The sequence below is a fragment of the Hemiscyllium ocellatum genome, chromosome 33 (genome assembly GCF_020745735.1).
Source record: "Hemiscyllium ocellatum isolate sHemOce1 chromosome 33, sHemOce1.pat.X.cur, whole genome shotgun sequence".
In the NCBI taxonomy this organism is placed as follows: domain Eukaryota; kingdom Metazoa; phylum Chordata; class Chondrichthyes; order Orectolobiformes; family Hemiscylliidae; genus Hemiscyllium; species Hemiscyllium ocellatum.
Window position 1 is genome coordinate 11,784,260 of NC_083433.1, and position 18,943 is coordinate 11,803,202.

Below are 18,943 nucleotides of genomic sequence, written 5' to 3' on the forward strand. Positions count from 1 at the left end.
CTTCCGGAGAGTAACCCACCCAGAGCCATTTCACTCTGACTAATGCACCTAACACTAACACTATTTAGCATGGCTAATTCACCTAGCCTGCACATCTTTGGACTGTGGGAGGAAACCAGAGCACCCAGAGGAAACCCACGCAGACACAGGGAGAATGTGCAAACTCGACACAGACAGTTGCCCAAGGCTGGAATCTAACCCGGGACTCTGGTGCTGAGAGGCAGCAGAGCTAACCACTGAGCCACCGTGCCGTGCATAGTAACACATAAATGATCTTATGTTTATGAATTTGGGAAAATTTATACATGTATGTTTGAATGTAAGCTGTTGGAATGAGGGTGACGCTAAGACCAAAGGTGGACTTGATGCCTGGGGTTAGTCATGATCTGCATGTTTGGAGGGGCCAAGGGACCTACTCTGATTTATGTTCTTGTACTCCTGGCAAGACTTTGCTCATAGAGTCTTTTTAACATGGGGTGTCTATTGCAACTACCACATGATTCTGGCTGACTAGGAAACCCTCTGCTGTCCGTGCCTGACATAGGCATATTGAAAGGATTTCCCAATTGATAATGATTTGGAGATGCCGGTGTTGGACTGGGGTGTACAAAGTTAAAAATCACACAACACCAGGTTATAGTCCAACAGGTTTAATTGGAAGCACACTAGCTTTCGGAGCGATGCTCCTTCATCAGGTGATTGTGGAGGGCTCGATCGTAACACAGAATTTATAGCAAAAATTTGCAGTGTGATGTAATTAAAATTATACATTGAAAAATTGATTGTCTGTTAAGCCTTTCATCTGTTAGAATACAGTGATAGTTTCACTTCTTTCATGTGTGATAATGATCAACCAATTGATAATGACTGATAATGTGACTGTAATGAGTGCACCGCCTTTAGCGATCAAATCCTAAGGTGGAACTCAATCCCAGAGCATCTGGCACAGATAGGACACTACTAGTGCTCCACAAGATCTTTAGGCTTATGAGTATTTGCTAGCATCAGATGATAAATGTCTGAATAGATTCCTGTCATGGTCCCTAACTGTGTCAGATGTATTCAGTAAAGTGTAGTGGAACATTGCAGCACAGGAACAAGCCATTTGGCCCACCATGTCTCTGTTGAGCATGATGCTATTCCAATTAATCCCATCTGCCAACACGTCATCCGTTTCCCTCTGTTCCCTGCCTGTTCATGTGTTTGTCTAAATGCCTGTTAAATGTTGCTGTCGTATCTGCTTCCACCATCTCCTCTGGCAGCACATTCCAGGCACCTGCTACCCTCTGTGTAAAACAAAAACAAAACAACTTCCCTTGCATATCGTGTTTAAACTTTCCCCCTCTCACCTTAAAGCTATGGCCTCCTAAGTATTTGACATTTCCACCCCAGGAAAAAGACTCTAACTATTCACCCTATCCATGCTTCTCATAAACATTGCGGAAAGAGACTTGACCCCACTGAAACAGTCACTGACAGGCCGTTCAGAAGGAACCACTGCTTCTTCCCCGAACAGAGAATACAGTGGAGTTTTATACCCTTACAACAATGAAGGGTGAGGTATGAGACAATGGTGTGAGTTGTACAAAAAAAGAAATAAACTTCATTCATTGAAAAAATTCAAGTGTCCAGTGTCTGGCAATGAGTTTCTTAATTGACTCAGGTGATTCTGATCCTTGGCTGGAGTAGGTGTCAGTGGGTTTCATCTTTGTATCAATTCGTATTGTTGAGGGGGCAAGTGAAGTACCTTTGGTGCCTCCTTGTCTGGGTACTCTTTGTGGGGGCTTGATTCCTAGTGGGGTAGGAGCAGCTGTGCCCTAAGGACATCAGAGGTGCTGAGCTATAGTGGAGTAGGAGGCTCATTATCAGTTAATCTGGTCTTGGGCTGGATGACTCATGTCCTGAGGTATATGTGGTGTCTCGGGTGGCTGGTTTAGTCAATTTGAGGCATTGTGGGTAGGCTCAGTGGCTAAGTGCAGACATTTTGTGTTGTCTGTTTTGTGGCCATGTCTAAGGAGGCCGGGACCAGTATTTTCTCCCAGTTATCCTAAAAATCCTTGAGGATTTTAGTGATGAAGAAGCAGAGATACCTTTCCAAGTTGGAGTGTTTTATGCATTTTGGAGGAATCTGAATGTGCAGATATTACCGTATAGAGCTCTGCAGATGCTGGAGATCGGAACTGGAAAAGCACAGCAGGTCAGGCAGCATCCGAGAAGCAGGATAATCGACGTTTCGGGCCAGAGCTCTTCATCAGGAATGATATTCCTATATGCTTGCTGTCCTTGACTTTCTGGGCGATGGAATTCAGAAATTTGTAGAGTACTTTTGAAGAGAGCATGCTTTGATCTACCTGACAGATTTTGCAGATAAGCCACAGTCATATTGAGTATCAGAACAGGCTCAGGGGTCCCAGCAACTTCTTCCCGCTTCCAATTCATATCTTTGTGTTTAGCCTTTCGAGCCCCTTCAGCCACTAACTGAGATCATAGCTGATCTTATGCTTCAACACCATTTTCTCACACTATCCCCATGTACCTTGATGTTTTGGGAGAAAATATTTATTGAAAACAATACTTTAACATTGCTGAAAAGAAATCTGTTCCTGAAGATTTTCATTTTCACTCATTTCAGGAAAAAAAAATTATGAAATTTGGTATTATAATATTTGTCCTGATAAATGCAAGATGAAAAGGCTTCAGCAACATGTCTGTCTCCAGACTGCTGCCTCACAGCGCCAACGACCCAAGTTTGATTCCATCTTCAGGCGAATGTCTGTGTGGAGTTTGCACATTCTTCCTGTGTCTGGGTCGGTTCCCTCTGGGTGCTCCGGTTTCCTCCCACAGCCCAAAGATGTGCATGTTAGGTGAATTGGCCATGCTAAAGTTACCCATGGTGTTCAGGGCTGTGTACGTCAGGTGCATTAGTCAGGGGAAATGTAGAGTAGTAAGGTAGAGGAATGGGTCTGGGTGGGATACACTTCCGAAGGTCATTGTAGACTTGTTGGGCCGATTGGCCTGTTTCTGCACTGTAGGGATTCTACAATTCGGCACTTCTCTGTGGGCTGTTTAGTTTGTGTATTTTTTTGAATCTTGCACTTTAACGTATTCCTTGAATCTGATAATGTCGGTCATTTATACAAGTAGCTTCCTTCCCGTGCTCTGATCTCCTGCATCTCAAAGTGGTTAACCCGAATGGACCAGGGGGTCAGGGGGCAAGGATGAGAATAACTTTCCATCCAAATAATGACAAATAAGTTCCCACATTGACATCTGTTGCCTCCCAAGTATTTACCTTCTAAAAATAATAATTGAGAGAGTTCATCCATCACAGTAACAAAGTTCTTGCTTTCCCAGGAGGTGTATGTTGCTGGGAAAGTCTCAAGTGTTGGCCTCTGTGGGATCATGGGTCACTGAAGAAGCTAAATTTATTTGATGTTAATTTACTGATGCATATGGAACGATTACAGGATGCCTGTAATTTCATTGGGTGCTCTTAACTCTTGGCTATGACTGAACTATCTAGTTGTACACATCGCAATATATTTGGGAAGTTGCTAATACTTGCATGTAGAATTAGTAAATTGATTGAATCTGGCACTTTCAAATTATTTTTGCCCATTGACTTGGTACTTAATATTCTGTCTTTTGGCTTTGTTGCTTTGAAGCAGTGAGCAACTCCAAAATTCTCCACTTGTACTCAAAATGTTGAGCCCAGACATCTGTACTTCAAGTGACAACACCCTACTATACCTCATGTGAACACTGTTTGAATCCAGATCATTTGGCCACTATGCCACCACCTCAGTGAAGCCACAACCCTTGCTTGCGTGAATGCCCACGGCATGGACTTTTCAAGTGGAGAGGGTGTTATCTTGATATGATTGTAAATCTCTGTTGGATTTGTCCTCTCCTCTGCACTGCACCGCTGTGATGTAATGTGATCCTCGCAAGCAAAAAATCAAACCTAGTCCACCCCAGGCCCAACACAGTGACCTCTTGAAGAGCTGCTAATAAGATGTTCAACAAATTCAGTAAGGACTTGTATTGATCTACAGCCTTTGACATAATGAACTGTCCCAAGGTGCTTCACAAGAGCCTGAGAAAGCAAAGTGTGACACCAAACCCAATGAGATTGTAGTTTCACTGACCGAGGGATTGATCAGACATGTAAATTTTAAAGAATACCTTTAAGGTGGATAGCAAGGTGGAGAAAGACAGAGGTGTGGGTTGGAATCTTATTGATTTAGATTTTATTGTCACATGTATTCAAGTACTGAAGGAGTACAGTGGAAAGCGTGTAATGTTGCCGCACACAGCACTATCTTAAGTACAAGGACTTGGGTACAAAATAGTCAAAGAAACAAAGTTGAAGAAGTTAAGCATTACCTTCAGAGAATAACTAGAAAATAAAGTCAACATTAAAGTCCTTCTGAATATAAACTAGAATTCCAGAGGGTATTCTGGACTTTGGGACTGAGACAACTGAAGGCTCACTGCTAGTCTTGAAGTTATTTGGTTGAGCATGTGGTAGAGGTGAGAATTAGAGAGCATGAGGTGTTGGAGGGGTTTGAAACCAAAGTTTATAAAGTAAGGTGTTACTTGAGCAAGAGCCCCTCTCGGTCAGTGAGTACAGAGGCAATGGAGGACTGAGGCTTTCTGCAGGTCAAGATGTGGGCAACTAAGCTTTGCATCACCTTGAGCTTATGGACTTCGGCCTGTTAAAGTTCGTTAATTTTGCCACAATCCCAGTGAAAATTTACTTTACTCTCAGATTTAAGTTAATGGCTAATGAAATTAATGGTGTATAGCTTCATTTATGGTTTATATATTAAATCTGCTACCCAGAATGGTACTGTACTGTGTAGGCCATTAGATCCTGCACTCAACCCCTGGTCTATACTAATTTATTTGGTCACCATGAAAATAGCCACTTCATTTGCTCATGGTTTTGTTGGGCTAAGGCGATGAAAGATCAGCCAAGGCTTCTTCTTTATTGTATGAGAAGGATTTGAATAAAAAAAAGGGCAGTTTTGACAAAACGATAAAAGGCATTAGTCAGACCACAGTTGGAAAACTATTGACAATCTTGGCCCCATATTCTGAGGAAAGGTATATTGGAGGCAGTCCAGAGAAAGTTTACTAGGTTGATCCTGGGTATGGAGGGACCGTCTTATGAGGCGAGGTTGGGTACATCAGGCCTGTACTCATGGGAGTTTAGTAGAATTTGAGGTGACCTTATTGAAACGTACAAGATTTTTAGGGAAGGGTTTTTCTCCCTTATAGGAGAGTCTGAGACCAAAGGGCCTAACTTCAGAATAAGGGATCACCCATTTAAGGCAGAGTTAAGGAGGAGCTACTTCTCTGAGAGTAGCGAATCTTTGGAAGTCTTCATCGCAGGGAACTGTTTTGGTTGGGTTGTTAAATATATTCAAGACTGAAATAGAATTTTAATCAATAAGAAATTGAGGCATATGGGGAAAAAGGTAGGAAAGTGGAGTTGGCAATTTATCAAATCAGCCATGATCTCATTGAATGATGGAACAGACTTGATGGGATGAATGGCCTACTTCTGATCCAGCATCTTATGTCTCATGGAGAAGACATTGAGCAGGAGCATGCCACCCTATGATGACCTCTACAATTCAACCACCTGCTGATGTGCTCTGTAGAAATGCATGACATAATTTAAACGCCATCCTTAAAGCTAGGCTGCAAGATAATTTCCACCTCCAGTACAGAAATGAAGACTATGCAGAGAACTAATAACATGTAAAATAGTTGCCAAAATTGATGTTTTTCTCTGCAGATTCATTCAGCGAAGTCCAGTTGTTTTGATCCAAAGCCCAGTGATGTCCTTAATCATTCGATGTGCATTGACAGCAACAACGCTGAACCACCGAGATGCCAACTCCAGTGTGATGAAATTCCTGCAGGATCTGGTTCACGTGGCAACAATCAATAAGGTGGGTCTGAATGTGCACCCGAAGGCACAGACGAACGCAGTTTCAAAGGACAGTCTGTGGTAGCTGAAACAAAAAGCAGAAATAATTGGAGAATCTCAGGAAGTCTGGCAGCAGCTGTGGAGAGAAAGCGGAGTCCACGTTTCAAGTCCAGTGGAAATTCAGAAGAACAGTCACCCGACCTAAAATGTTGACGCAGCTTTCTCGTTCCAGCCGCTGCCAGATTTGCTGAGATTCTCTAGCTATCTCCGTTTTTGTTTCAGATTTCCAGCATCCACAGTTATTTGTTTTTTGTTTGACTACCAAAAACCGATTTAGCTGATCATTTATTTTGTTGATTGTGGGAATTTGCAGTGTGCGAGGAACTGATTCTTAGCTTTAGATTGGATTAGATTAGATTCCCTACAGTGGGGAAACAGGCCCTTCGGCCCAACAAGTCCACACTGACCCGAAGAGAAACCCAACCCCCCTATATTTACCCCTGACTAATCCACCTAAAACTATGGGCAATTTAGCATGGCCAATTCACCTGACCTGCACATCTTTGGATTGTGGGAGGAAACCGGAGCACCCGGAGGAAACCCACACAGACACAGGGAGAATGTGCAAACTCCAAACAGACAGTTGCCTGAGGTGGGAATTGAACCCGGGTCCCTGGCGCTGTGAGGCAGCAGTGCTAACCACTGTGCTGCTGGCAATGATTTATTAGCTGCGAATGACTTTGCAAAGCTGGGAGCTATAAAACGGCAAGTTTGCTTTTAATAACAGGGAGGAAAAACATTGTAATTTTCTGCTTTCTTTTTGATATTGCTAATCACTAAACTTCATCTCTCTTCCCAACTCTCTTTAACATCGCTCCTTGTGTCACAAGATCTGCTTGTGTGGCTTAGTGTCAAATATAGTTTGACCATTGCATTGTTTTTCTGTTACCTGTGCTATCTCAATGCAAATTGTTGATGGCATTGGTGTTACTATTTATAATAATTAAAGCCTGTGGCCTTCAAGGTATCTCTCAGGTTACACCTTGGTGCATGTCAGCAGAACAATGCACTGCATCGAAAGTGTTGTATTGCTGCCCTCTGGCTTTACCTAAGTACAGCCAAATGTCTACAAAAGCTCCATTTAGATCATGTGGTAACTTTGTCCCTGTTGTCACATTGTAGCACAAAGAAGATTTTGAGCTCCGGAAGAACCTGGTCCATAGATTTCTCGGGGAGAGCGGAGCACTGCTTGTTGCGCAACTTGTACAGGCGTGCTGCTTCTACCTTGTCCCGAGCATGCTGGGTAACGTGGCTGACGTCATGTGGGAACTCCGCATTTTTGATCGGAAGGTGTGTAGCGGGAGCCAGTTAGTGTAATTCATGTAATGCCTGCTTATTTTTTCCTGGCTGCTCCTGAAGGCTTAGTGGGCAACACGCTGTTTTTGCTCAATAATACGGTACACAGTCTGCACTCACCATTCTCGGTGTTGTTTTAGCTGCAGGACAAGGGAAAGATTGGGCCAAAGTCTCCCCATTGATGGCTATCTGATGTGACTTGTTCAAAGTTTGGGAGAAGATTCGTAGCTCGGGTACTCATTGTTGTGGTTCTATTCGCCGAGCTGGGAATTTGTGTTGCAGACGTTTTGTACCCTGTCTAGGTGACATCCTCAGTGCTTGGGAGCCTCCTGTGAAGTGCTTCTGTGATCTTTCCTCTGGCATTTGTAGTGGTTTGAATTTGTCGCTTCCGGTTGTCAGTTCCAGCTGTCCGCTGCAGTGGTCGGTATATTGGGTCCAGGTCGATGTGTTTGTTGATTGAATCTGTGGATGAGTGCCATGCCTCTAGGAATTCCCTGGCTGTTCTCTGTAAAACCAACATGGTGTACAAAATCCCATGCATGGACTGCACGAAACACTACATAGGACAAACAGGAAGACAGCTAACGATTCGCATCCATGAACACCAACTAGCCACGAAACGACGCGACCAGCTATCCCACGCAGATGACAAGCAACATGAATTCGACTGGGACAACACTACTATTATAGGACAAGCCAAACAGAGAACAGCCAGGGAATTCCTAGAGGCATGGCACTCATCCACAGATTCAATCAATAAGTACATTGACTCGGACCCAATATACCGACCACTGCAGCGGACAGCTGGAACTGACAACCGGAAGCAGCAGATTCAAACACTACAAATGCTGGAGGAAAGATCACAGAAGCACTTCACAGGAGGCTCCCAAGCACTGAGGATGTCACCTAGACAGGGGACAGAACGTCTGCAATACAAATTCCCAGCTTGGCGAACAGAACCACAACAATGATGTGACTTGTTGCAAATACATACATATGGATGACAGGAAAAGACAGGCCAAGGTGTGAGGCTCTGTGCATTTAAATGTCCTACAAATGGTGTCATATGAACTCAGCTCACTTGGGTGTGGTGCCAGAGGCAGCAGGTTGCCAGTTTCAAGTAATCCAACAAACATTGATGTGTTTGAGAGATGGGTCTGAAAAATTTGTGAAAGGCCCAGGCTGGGTAAAGGGGAAGAATTGAAATTATAACCACAAAAACTGAAGTGGGTGCTTTACAGAGAAAGGAAAAGAATCCTAAATATTGGAAATGTACAGTGGGTCTCAACATCTGAAGGAGAACTATAACATCTGTGGAGACAGAAATGCAGATGCTGTCTGGCCATAAGTGTTATCAGCATTTTCTGCTGGCACTTGAAATATTGTAGATGCTGTAAGGTTAACCAGTGTCCATGATGGGGAACGTTTCCAGCATTTGCTTATTTTCATTCTTTTTGTACAAGAAGCTGATTCAACCCATAAATTAGAGATTGAATTCACCCCTGGGCCTGGGATTGAAAATTGTGATAATGACGTCTCTCCCCACATCTATCTTTCTCTTGCAAACATTTCCTTTGGGCCCAAACATAACTTGCTCAAAGCATATTCAGCTAAACAAAGTTGAAATCAGGCTCTTTCTCACATCTTCTCTCTTAGTGCATTGATTATTCACATTAAAAGCTGGTCCAACGACAACAATGCTATTCGTTTTTGTAGCCAAGCAATTTCTAACAAGTTGTTTCATGAAATGTGGGTGACATTGTCCGTATGAGCATTTATTGCCCATTTCTAATTGCCTTAGAGTAGGTAGTGGTGAACTGCCTCCACTTATACTTCTGTAGTCCACGTAGTGCTGTTATGGAGAGAGTTTTAGGATTTGGACCCAGCCACGGTGAACCTCTGTTCCAAGTCTGGATTGTGGGGAACTTGGAGCTGGTGGTGGTCCCATGCATCTCGTGCCCTTGTCTTCCAAAGGGCTTCTCCTGTTTTCCATCACATGCTGCATCACTTGTGGGAGTGAAGGAGAGTCAAAAAGCCTGCTGGATTAGGTATGGCAAGGTGAAGGGTACAGCATCAAGGTGGTAGGTGAGTTTGAGATGTACGTTGGGCCATGATCTAATTGAACAGAGAAACATGCTTGGTTTGAGTGCCTGCCAATGTTACTACACACGTTATGAATGTTGCAGAACTGTTGGACAGTTGACTAACATTGTGTGTGGCCTGCAATAAGTAAAAGAAATGGTTCAGATGGTTGACCTCACAAAATGGAAGGCTCAGAAGGGTTTTACTGTGAACTGCACGATTTACGTTTCTGTCAACCACTAGCAGGTTGCTGTTGGACACCATGCTGGTGTGGGCACAGCGTCTAGTGAGCAGGCAGGTAACTCTCTCACTCCCATTTTCTAGCCAGTTTGGGTTGGGATGGCCAGTATTGATGTTCAGCTGTTTGCCAAGGGGTTGCTGCAGCAGTTTGAGTTTATATCATGAGCCTAGTGACTATAGACTTGGAACTGCTACATACATTCAGCCAAAACATTGCAAGTTCCTGTGTTGCCTATCAGCAATACTATTTACGCATATCCCTCTGAGTGCCCGTCAGGGTATCAATAGCCTGTTTTGTTTTCTGTATTTATGAAATTAGACATTCTGTGGGTGGCTGGAAGACGCTCTCAAAGCCCTACCAAAGGAGCTTTCGGCTGGGGCTATTACAGCTACAGAGAAACAGATGACAGAATTCCATAAACAGGTCATGTGGTAAGTGCAGGTGCTCCTAACCCGTCACAAATTAGATAAGAGCCGTGATGTTATTGAAACTCAGATCCCACAGTTGATAGGGAAAAAAACAACATGCAGATTTGTAAGTTCCGCACCATCCATGCATGCCAAAGATTATTAAATGCTGCTTTTGTTGTAATGTAGGAAAATGCAGCAACCAATTTGTATCCACTGATGTCCCATAAGCAGTATGACAAATAAATTTGTTATAGTGATGACTGCTGGATAACTGTTGGTCAGGGCACCAGGAATAGTCACCGATCTTTAAAAAAAGCAATGAGGTAATTTATAACCTGTCTGAAAATCTGATTTAGAAGCTTATTCAAAGGTACACCAATATAGCAAGCTGATCATGAAGTGGGCTTAGCAGTGCTTTTGCATGTATCACCATGGCTCCCAGTGGACTAACTTGAGTTTATTTAGCACGTAGCTGCATTATAACTGCGGGGTGCTGGGTTCAATACATCACCAGTGGTGAAATATCGACTATAGCGACGTGGAAGATCTTATAATGGGATAACATATCACTACAGTATTAAGAAGGTACTGCAATGTCAGCGATGCTGTCTTTTGAATGACACAGTAAAATGAGGCCCTATTTCTCCCTCACAAGGAAGGAAAAGAACTGCTGGAAAGACAAACAGGGTGTTATCTCTGGTGTCTGACCAATATTTCTCACCAAACTATCATTACAGATAGATTATCTGGTCATTTTCAAACTACTGAGAGTTTACAGTGCAAAATTGGCCACCAAATTTCCTATATTGCGACAATAATGATGCTTGGCATTTGAAGCCATACAGGAGAGCAAAGATTCACTGAAATAGTTCCAGAGATGAAACTTAGATCAATTGGAGAAGTTGAGACTGCTTGCCTTGGAGAAGCAAGGGTTGACAGACCTGACAGTTATTCAAAGTCAAGGTCTGGACAGAGTAGATAGGGGAAAATCTCTGCCCAATAGTGTAAGGTTCAAAGTTGACACAGACCTAAAGGAATTGGTAAAAGAAGCAAAGTGGCATGGGAAAAAATCATCTTCTCACACCCAGGGTTAACGTCAGGAATGCACTGCCTGAGTGTCTCCATTTTGAGTGATTCCACTAAACCAGCCTTCACCACACCGTTATTTGAAACTGAGGAATGTCCAGAGTTACAGAGAGAAACAAGAGAAAGGCACCAAATGAATTGCATCTCCAGAACCAATGGAAATTCAACAGGCCAAAAGGCCTCCCACTGAACCATAACAATTTTATGATGTTTTGACTTCAAAGTACTTAACAGCCATAATAGACTTTGATAAGCAAAGGCAGTAAATAAATGCAAGTCTTCCTTTTAAAAAAGAAAACCAAATGTCCAGCTTAAGCATGCCACTCGGTTCACCTGATCTGCACCTGGTTTAATGTTTTATACCAGCACGCAGTCTTTGTTCCAGATTAAGCTGGATGATCAGCCCTGCTCATAATACATGGTGGAATAGGCTCAAAGGACCAAATAGCAAACTCCAACTGCTAATTTCTATGTTTTCACAACATGCAGCCTTTTTCTTAATCGGTCTGTTAGGACACCATGTAGCATGTCTCTGTGGTTGGAGGGCGATGACTTAAAACCAAATCTTCTGACCTAGAGATAGGGACACTACCACTGCACCATCAGTACTGTAGAACATCCAGTTGTCTTTGACATAATGCATGGCTATATTTTGTAACATTTAAAGGTATTGTATAAATGCAATGTAAAAGTTTTTCAGCAATTGAGTTTCAGAGAAGGAATTTTTTTCATTATCAAATAAAGCTCTCTACCCATCTTTCTCCCTGCAGTGCTGAAGATGCTACAATGATAGGTTGGTCCCTGATGGAATTCTCTGGGTTCTACAGGTAACACCATCAAGTCACCAAGGAAGTATGATGTAAGTATCTTTCCCAAGGCCTGCAATTGTGTTTCGCTGGTCTGGCCTGTAGAAACTACCCATGGGCGCACACATTATCTCACATCATGGGTGATGAAATGACGTGGGCTTGCAGTGTCTAATACTTGGGAGTCAGCTGAGCAAGGACAGGCTAACGGCCTGAGTTTGAAGCCTTGAAGCTTCACTGGCGCCAGGGTTGATCCCGAGCTCTCTCGTAATGTATTTCGCCAGCTGGGTCTGGTCTCCAAACCAGCAGGAATTATTTTTTTCCAAGTATAGTCATGTTGAACAAAATTGAGGGGCTCTAAATAATGAGGAAAGGAAGGATCTGTTCCTGATCAGTTACATCCACCAAGAGCGTGGATGTAAAGTATTTTTCAGAAAGATTAGGATTCAAGATGGAGGACAGGAACAATTTCTGGCTGTAAGAGCTGCTCCTTTTTTATTTGAGGTATTTTAGGTGTTGGAGGTGATTTCCTTGAATTCCAGGAGCAGCAATGACTGTTTTATATGCTGTCGTATTGTTTTGGAACTTTGGAAAAAAAAAGTCTAAACAAACAGCAATTTTAAAGGGAGACGGGCAGACAAAGGAAGCACATGGTGAGGACAGTGCAGGAGAGAGAGAGAGAGAGAGAACCTGCACAGTTACCGCCTTTGCTGTTTGAATTCGTGTATCGCTGGATATCGGAGTGCATCTGGGAAAATTAACAAACAGCGAAATTCACAACTAATCTTGGGGGAACTGTTGGTTGAAGTTCACAGCACAGAATCAGATAAGTTAATTGTTGTTTTAAGTCTGTCCAATAGAAAGGCTGCAGTAGTGGGTACAGTGGATTCTTTCTTGATTATATGTTTTTGGAGATAAGTCTCTTGATTAAACTTAAAATATAAGCCATAGCTATTAATTTAACCTGGGGCAGTGTTTGTACAGGAATATGACAGTGTTATTTTCTGGGTCTGTAGATTGTGAAGGAGCAAAAATGGCCTTTGCAGTGATATGTACTTCTTGTCAGATGTGGGAGTTTAAGGGTTACTGCGGATTATATCTGCCATAGATACTATTGGATGCAAATCTTATCAGATTGAGTGGATCGGTTGGAGAGGCAAATAGAAGCGATGAGGAATTTGCAACAACTATAGTATGTGATGGATGGCAGTTATAAAAAAGGGGGAAAGTCTCAGATACAGTCACACAGATGGGTTAACTCCAGGAAGGGTAAGAGAGGTAGGCAGTTAGAGCAGGAGTCTTTTGTGGATATACCCATTTCAAACAGATATGCTGTTTTGGAAAACGTAGGGGGTGATGGATTCTCAGGGGAACGTAGCACAAACAGCCAAGTTTCTGGTATTGAGACTGGCTCTAATGCAATGAGGGGTACGTCGGCTTCCAAGAGATCAATTGTGTTGGGGATTCTGTAGTCCGAGGTACAGACAAACGTTTCTGTGGCCAGCAGTGAAAAAGCAGAATGGTGTGTTGTTTCCCTGGTGCCAGGATCAAGTATGTCTCAGAGAGGGTGCAGAATGTTCTCATGGGGGAGAGGGGCCAGCAGGAGGTCATTGTCCACATTGGAACCAACGACATTGGAAGAGAAAAGGTTGAGACTCTGATTACGGAGAGTTAGGTAGAATTTTAAAAAGGAGATCCTCAAGGGTAGTAATATCTGGATTACTCCCAGTGCTCCGAGCTAATGAGGGCAGGATTAGGAGGATAGAGCAGATGAATGCATGGCTGAGGAGCTGGTGTAAGGGAGAAGGATTCGCACTTTTGGATCATTGGAATCTCTTTTGGGGTAGAAGTGACTTGTACAAGAAGGACGGATTGCACCTAAACTGGAAGGGGACTAATATACTGGCAGGGAAATTTGCTAGAACTGCTTGGGAGGATTTAAACTAGTAAGGTGGGGAGGGGGGGGGAGGAGGTGGGGTGGGGGGGGGTGGGACCCAGGGAGATAGTGAGGAAAGAGATCGATCTGAGATGGGTACAGCTGAGAACAGAAGTGAGTCGAACAGTCAGGGCAGGCAGGGGCGAGGTAGGACGAATAAATTAAACTGCATTTATTTCAATGCAAGGGGCCTAACAGGGAAAGCAGATGAACTCAGGGCATGGTTAGGAACATGGGACTGGGATATCATAGCAATTACGGAAACATGGCTCAGGGATGGGCAGGACTGGCAGCTGAATGTTCCAGGATACAAATGTTACAGGAAGGATAAAAAGGGAGGCAAAAGAGGAGAGGGGGTGGCATTTTTGATAAGGGATAGCATTACAGCTGTGCTAAGGGAGGATATTCCTGGAAATACATCCAGAGAAGTTATTTGGGTGGAACTGAGAAATAAGAAAGGGATGATCACCTTATTGGGATTGTATTATAGAGCCCCCAATAGTCAGAGGGAAATTGAGAAACAAACTTGTAAGGAGATCTCAGCTATCTGTAAGAATAATAGGGTGGTTATGGTAGGGGATTTTAATTTTCCAAACATCAACTGGGCCTGCCATAGTGTTAAAGGTTTAGATGGAGAGCAATTTCTTAAGTGTGTACAAGACAATTTTCTAATTCAGTATGTGGATGTACCTACTAGAGAAGGTGCAAAACTTGACCTATTCTTGGGAAATAAGGCAGAGCAGGTGACTGAGGTGTCAGTGGGGGAGTACTTTGGGGCCAGTGACCATAATTCTATTCGTTTTAAAATAGTGATGGAAAAGAATAGACCAGATCTAAAAGTTGAAGTTCTAAATTGGAGAAAGGCCAATTTTGATGGTATTAGGCAAGAACTTTCAAAAGCTGATTAGAGGCAGATGTTCGCAAGCAAAGGGACGACTGGAAAATGGAAAGCCTTCAGAAATTAGATAACAAGAATCTAGAGAAAGTATATTCCTGTCAGGGTGAAAGGGAAGGCCGGTAGTTATAGGGAATGCTGGATGACTACAGAAATTGAGGGTTTGGTTAAGAAAAATAAGGAAGCATATGTCAAGTACAGAAGGGATAAATCGAGTGAATCCTTAGAAGAGTATAAAGAAAATAGTATACTTAAGAGGGAAATCCGAAGGGCAAAACGGGGACATGAGATAGCTTTGGCAAATAGAATTAAGGAGAATCCAAAGGGGTTTTACAAATACATTAAGGACAAAGGGGTAACTAGGGACAGAATAGGGCCCCTTAAAGATCAGCAAGATGGCCTTTGTGTGGAGCCACAGAAAATGGGGGAGATACTAAACGAATATTTGCATCAGTATTTACTATGGAAAAGGATATGGAAGATATAGACGGTAGGGAAAGAGATGGTGACATCTTGCAAAATGTCCAGATTGCAGAGGAGGAAGTACTGGATGTCTTGAAACGGTTAAAGGTGGATAAATCCCAGGACCTGATCAGGTGTACCCGAGAACTCTGTGGGAAGCTAGAGAAGTGATTGCTGGGCCTCTTGCTGAGATATTTGTATCATCGATAGTCACAGGTGACGTGCCAGAAGACTGGAGGTTGGCAAACGTGGTGCCACTGTTTAAGAAGGGCGGTAAAGACAAACCAGGGAACTATAGACCAGTGAGCCTGACCTCGGTGATGGGCAAGTTGTTGGAGGGAATCCTGAGGGACAGGATGTACATGTATTTGGAAAGACAAGGACTGATTCGGGATAGTCAACATGGCTTTGTGTGTGGGAAATCATGTCTCACTAACTTGATTGAGTTTTTTGATGAAGTAACAAAGAAGATTGATGAGGGCAGAGCAGTAGATGTGATCTATATGGACTTCAGTAAGGCGTTTGACAAGGTTCCCCATGGAGACTGATTAGCAAGTTAGATCTCATGGAATACAGGGAGAACTAGCCATTTGGATACAGAGCTGGCTCAAATGTAGAAGGCAGAGGGTGGTGGTGGAGGGTTGTTTTTCAGACTGGAGGCCTGTAACCAGTGGAGTGCCACAAGGATCAGTGCTGGACCCTCTACTTTTTGTCATTTACATAAATGACAAAATGCGAGCATAAGAGGTACAGTTAGTAAGTTTGCAGATGACACCAAAATTGGAGGTGTAGTGGACAGCAAAGAGGGTTACCTCAGATTACAACAGGATCTTGACCAGATGGGCCAATGGGCTGAGGAGTGGCAGGTGGAGTTTAATTCAGATAAATGCTGCATTTTGGGAAAGCAAATCTTAGCAGGACTTATACACTTAATGGTAAGGTCCTAGGGAGTGTTGCTGAACAAAGAGACCTTGGAGTGCAGGTTCATAGCTCCTTGAAAGTGGAGTCGCAGGTAGATAGGATAGTGAAGAAGGCGTTTGGTATGCTTTCCTTTATTGGTCAGAGTATTGAGTACAGGAGTTGTGAGGTCATGTTGCAGCTGTACAGGACATTGGTTAGGCCACTGTTGGGATATTGCGTGCAATTCTGGTCTCCTTCCTATCGGAAAGATGTGAAACTTGAAAGGGTTCAGAAAAGATTTACAAGGATGTTGCCAGGGTTGGAGGATCTGAGCTACAGGGAGAGGCTGAACATGCTGGGGCTGTTTTCCCTGGAGCATCGGAGGCTGAGGGGTGACCTTATAGAGGTTTACAAAATTATGAGGGACATGAATAGGGTAAATAGGCAAAGTCTTTTCCCTGGGGTTGGGGAATCCAGAACTAGAGGGCATAGGTTTAGGGTGAGAGGGGAGAGATATAAAAGAGACCTAAGGTGCAACTTTTTCACGCAGAGGGTGGTACGTGTATGGAATGAGTTGCCAGAGGATGTGGTGGAGGTTGGTACAATTGCAACATTTAAGAGGCATTTGGATAGATATATGAATAGGAAGGGTTTGGAGGAATATGGGCCGGGTGCTGGCAGGTGGGACTAGATTGGGTTGGGATATCTGGTTGGCATGGACGGGTAGGACCAAAGGGTCTGTTTCCATGCTGTACATCTCAATGACTCTATTAGAAGAAAATTGTGTCTGTGTGTTTTTTAAAAAAAAGAATAGTACTCTGGCTGTAGGGTCTAGAATTCATTGCTGGAAATGATGCAGTAGGCTGAAACCCTCATTGCAATTTAAAATAAAAGCTTGCTTGCGTATTGTAACCAATGGGATTGTGGGCCAACAGTGGGAGGTGAGATTAGAAGGTGGGCTGGCTCTTTTGACCAACATAAGCATGGTGAACCAAATGACCTCCTGACCTGTAAATCTCGGTTTCTGGAATGATTTAAATCCCACATTTTGCATTTACTTCTGTGTAAGATGGGAATTGCTTTAAATGAATGTCCCTTGAACTACCCCTGTCCCTTTTATTGTGTCAGAACATAATCAGGCTGCAATGCTTTTGATCAGTCCTGTTAGCTCTAACTCGGTGTGACAGCCTTCCTACTGAGCAGCCAACAGACTTGGTCTGTTTGCATTGCTATGGCTGTCGCTTCCCTCGGCTGAGCACTCTCTGCCAAATAACTCAGTCTCTTTGCTGTTTGAAGATGACCCAGAGAAGGCAACTAGCTGGTGGAGAGTTTGTGGTCAGTCTCTTGTGGTCACCCTGGATAGAGAGTAACACAGTTCCGAACTGTTGTTTCAACCATTTAAATTCTCAAGCAAATGAGCTGCCTTCCTGTCTCCAAATGCACTCAGCAGTTAATGATGCCTGGGTATAAACACAGGCGGCATCCAGGAAGCTTAAAAAATATTAATTTCAGAAATGCCCAGCTTGTTTTCCTGTACGAGTTTAAATCTCATCCAAAAGTTGAGGTTTACGAAAGATTTAAAGCCAGCTTTTAAATTGCAGGCTGTCTTGTTTTAGCGTGCGTCAGCGAACAGGGGTACCACAAGTTGATTCGCGCACACGTTCAAATATGGTTAAATCGACTGTGTGCTGTGGCTCAAGGCCACCCAGAGTAGGAAAGACCCTAAACCAGTGCCAACTTAGCTGATTCGCAATAGGAGAGGTGAGGTTGGTGGAGCGGGTACTGTAATAACAGTCAATGCCTTTAGCCTCGGGAAAGCAAAATAATTAGCATGGTTTCCTGATCACTATCCTCTTGAATAAAGTGTGCGATTGTGCACGTCTCACTGGGTCCATGAGTGAGAGTACCGTAAGTTCCAATTCCCAAGTGTCTCTTTACCAGTTATCTGTTTGGCTAATAGAGAATTGAAGTGAAATTGTTCACTTGAAGAGCAGTAGAGTATATAATTTAAGATTTGAGCTGCGTATTTGGATCTTGCTCTTTAAATGTGACCCATTAGATGTCATATTTAATGTGTGTTTCTACTTTGGATTCTTCTTGCACGGTCTCATAAGATGTAGGCTTACCCCAGGTTGTGATGGATCTGGTAAAGTGGGTCAGCCTTCCCTGCTCATCTCCTTTGCTTGATGGGTGACTCATACTTTGCCCAAGTGGCCATTTTTTCTTTGAACCAAATTAGGTTTTGGCAAAGACTGTACTGTGAAAATATTTAGCCTATTTTTGATCAATATCTTAGCTGACGCCAATGAGCGTGCATTCTGCCTTGATATCAAAGGTACTGATTTTATGTTTTTTTCCCCGATATCCCTGACACAAGATAGGTCACTTGCAGCTCTCACTGATTGACATAGAACCTTGGGTGAGATAAACTAACTGAGCTCAGGAGCAAGTCTGCTTAATCAAGCTGAATTTGCCAAGGTTTTGGGGACCATTTGGGGAACATGTGGGTAACACTTGAGCTTTTGTCTCTCCTCCCCTCCTGTAATGATACTCCTCTGTGCACGTGTGTTTTGTTTTTTATTGAGGCTGAATGACGGACAGCAGCTATTCCCACTGTGCTGGGTGAAAATATACATTGGACTCAAGAAGGCTATCGTTAAGCTGCTACCTGAGCCCATTGCATCCTTCCTACCTTCAGAATCTCTAATGCTGCCTTTGCACATCCCATTGGCATCTCAGCCTTGTGCACTGAGAAGTAATTAGACAATGCCTGTCCCTTGACTGTCTCCAGCGAACCATACTAAAATGCCCCGAGTTTGGAATATGCA

General features: G+C 43.3%; 1 protein-coding gene across 1 annotated transcript in view; it reads left to right on the top strand.

Annotated features, from left to right (window-relative positions):
- The window catches only part of LOC132831462 (transportin-3-like), a 69,061-nt gene that overhangs the window by 45,527 nt on the left and 4,591 nt on the right, over positions 1–18,943 (top strand). Inside the window, exons 20-23 of the mRNA XM_060849622.1 lie at positions 5,807–5,963; positions 7,124–7,291; positions 9,939–10,051; positions 11,887–11,975. Of these exons, the coding sequence (XP_060705605.1) occupies positions 5,807–5,963; positions 7,124–7,291; positions 9,939–10,051; positions 11,887–11,947 (499 nt within the window). The 3' untranslated portion in view covers positions 11,948–11,975. The remainder of the gene's footprint in view (positions 1–5,806; positions 5,964–7,123; positions 7,292–9,938; positions 10,052–11,886; positions 11,976–18,943) is intronic.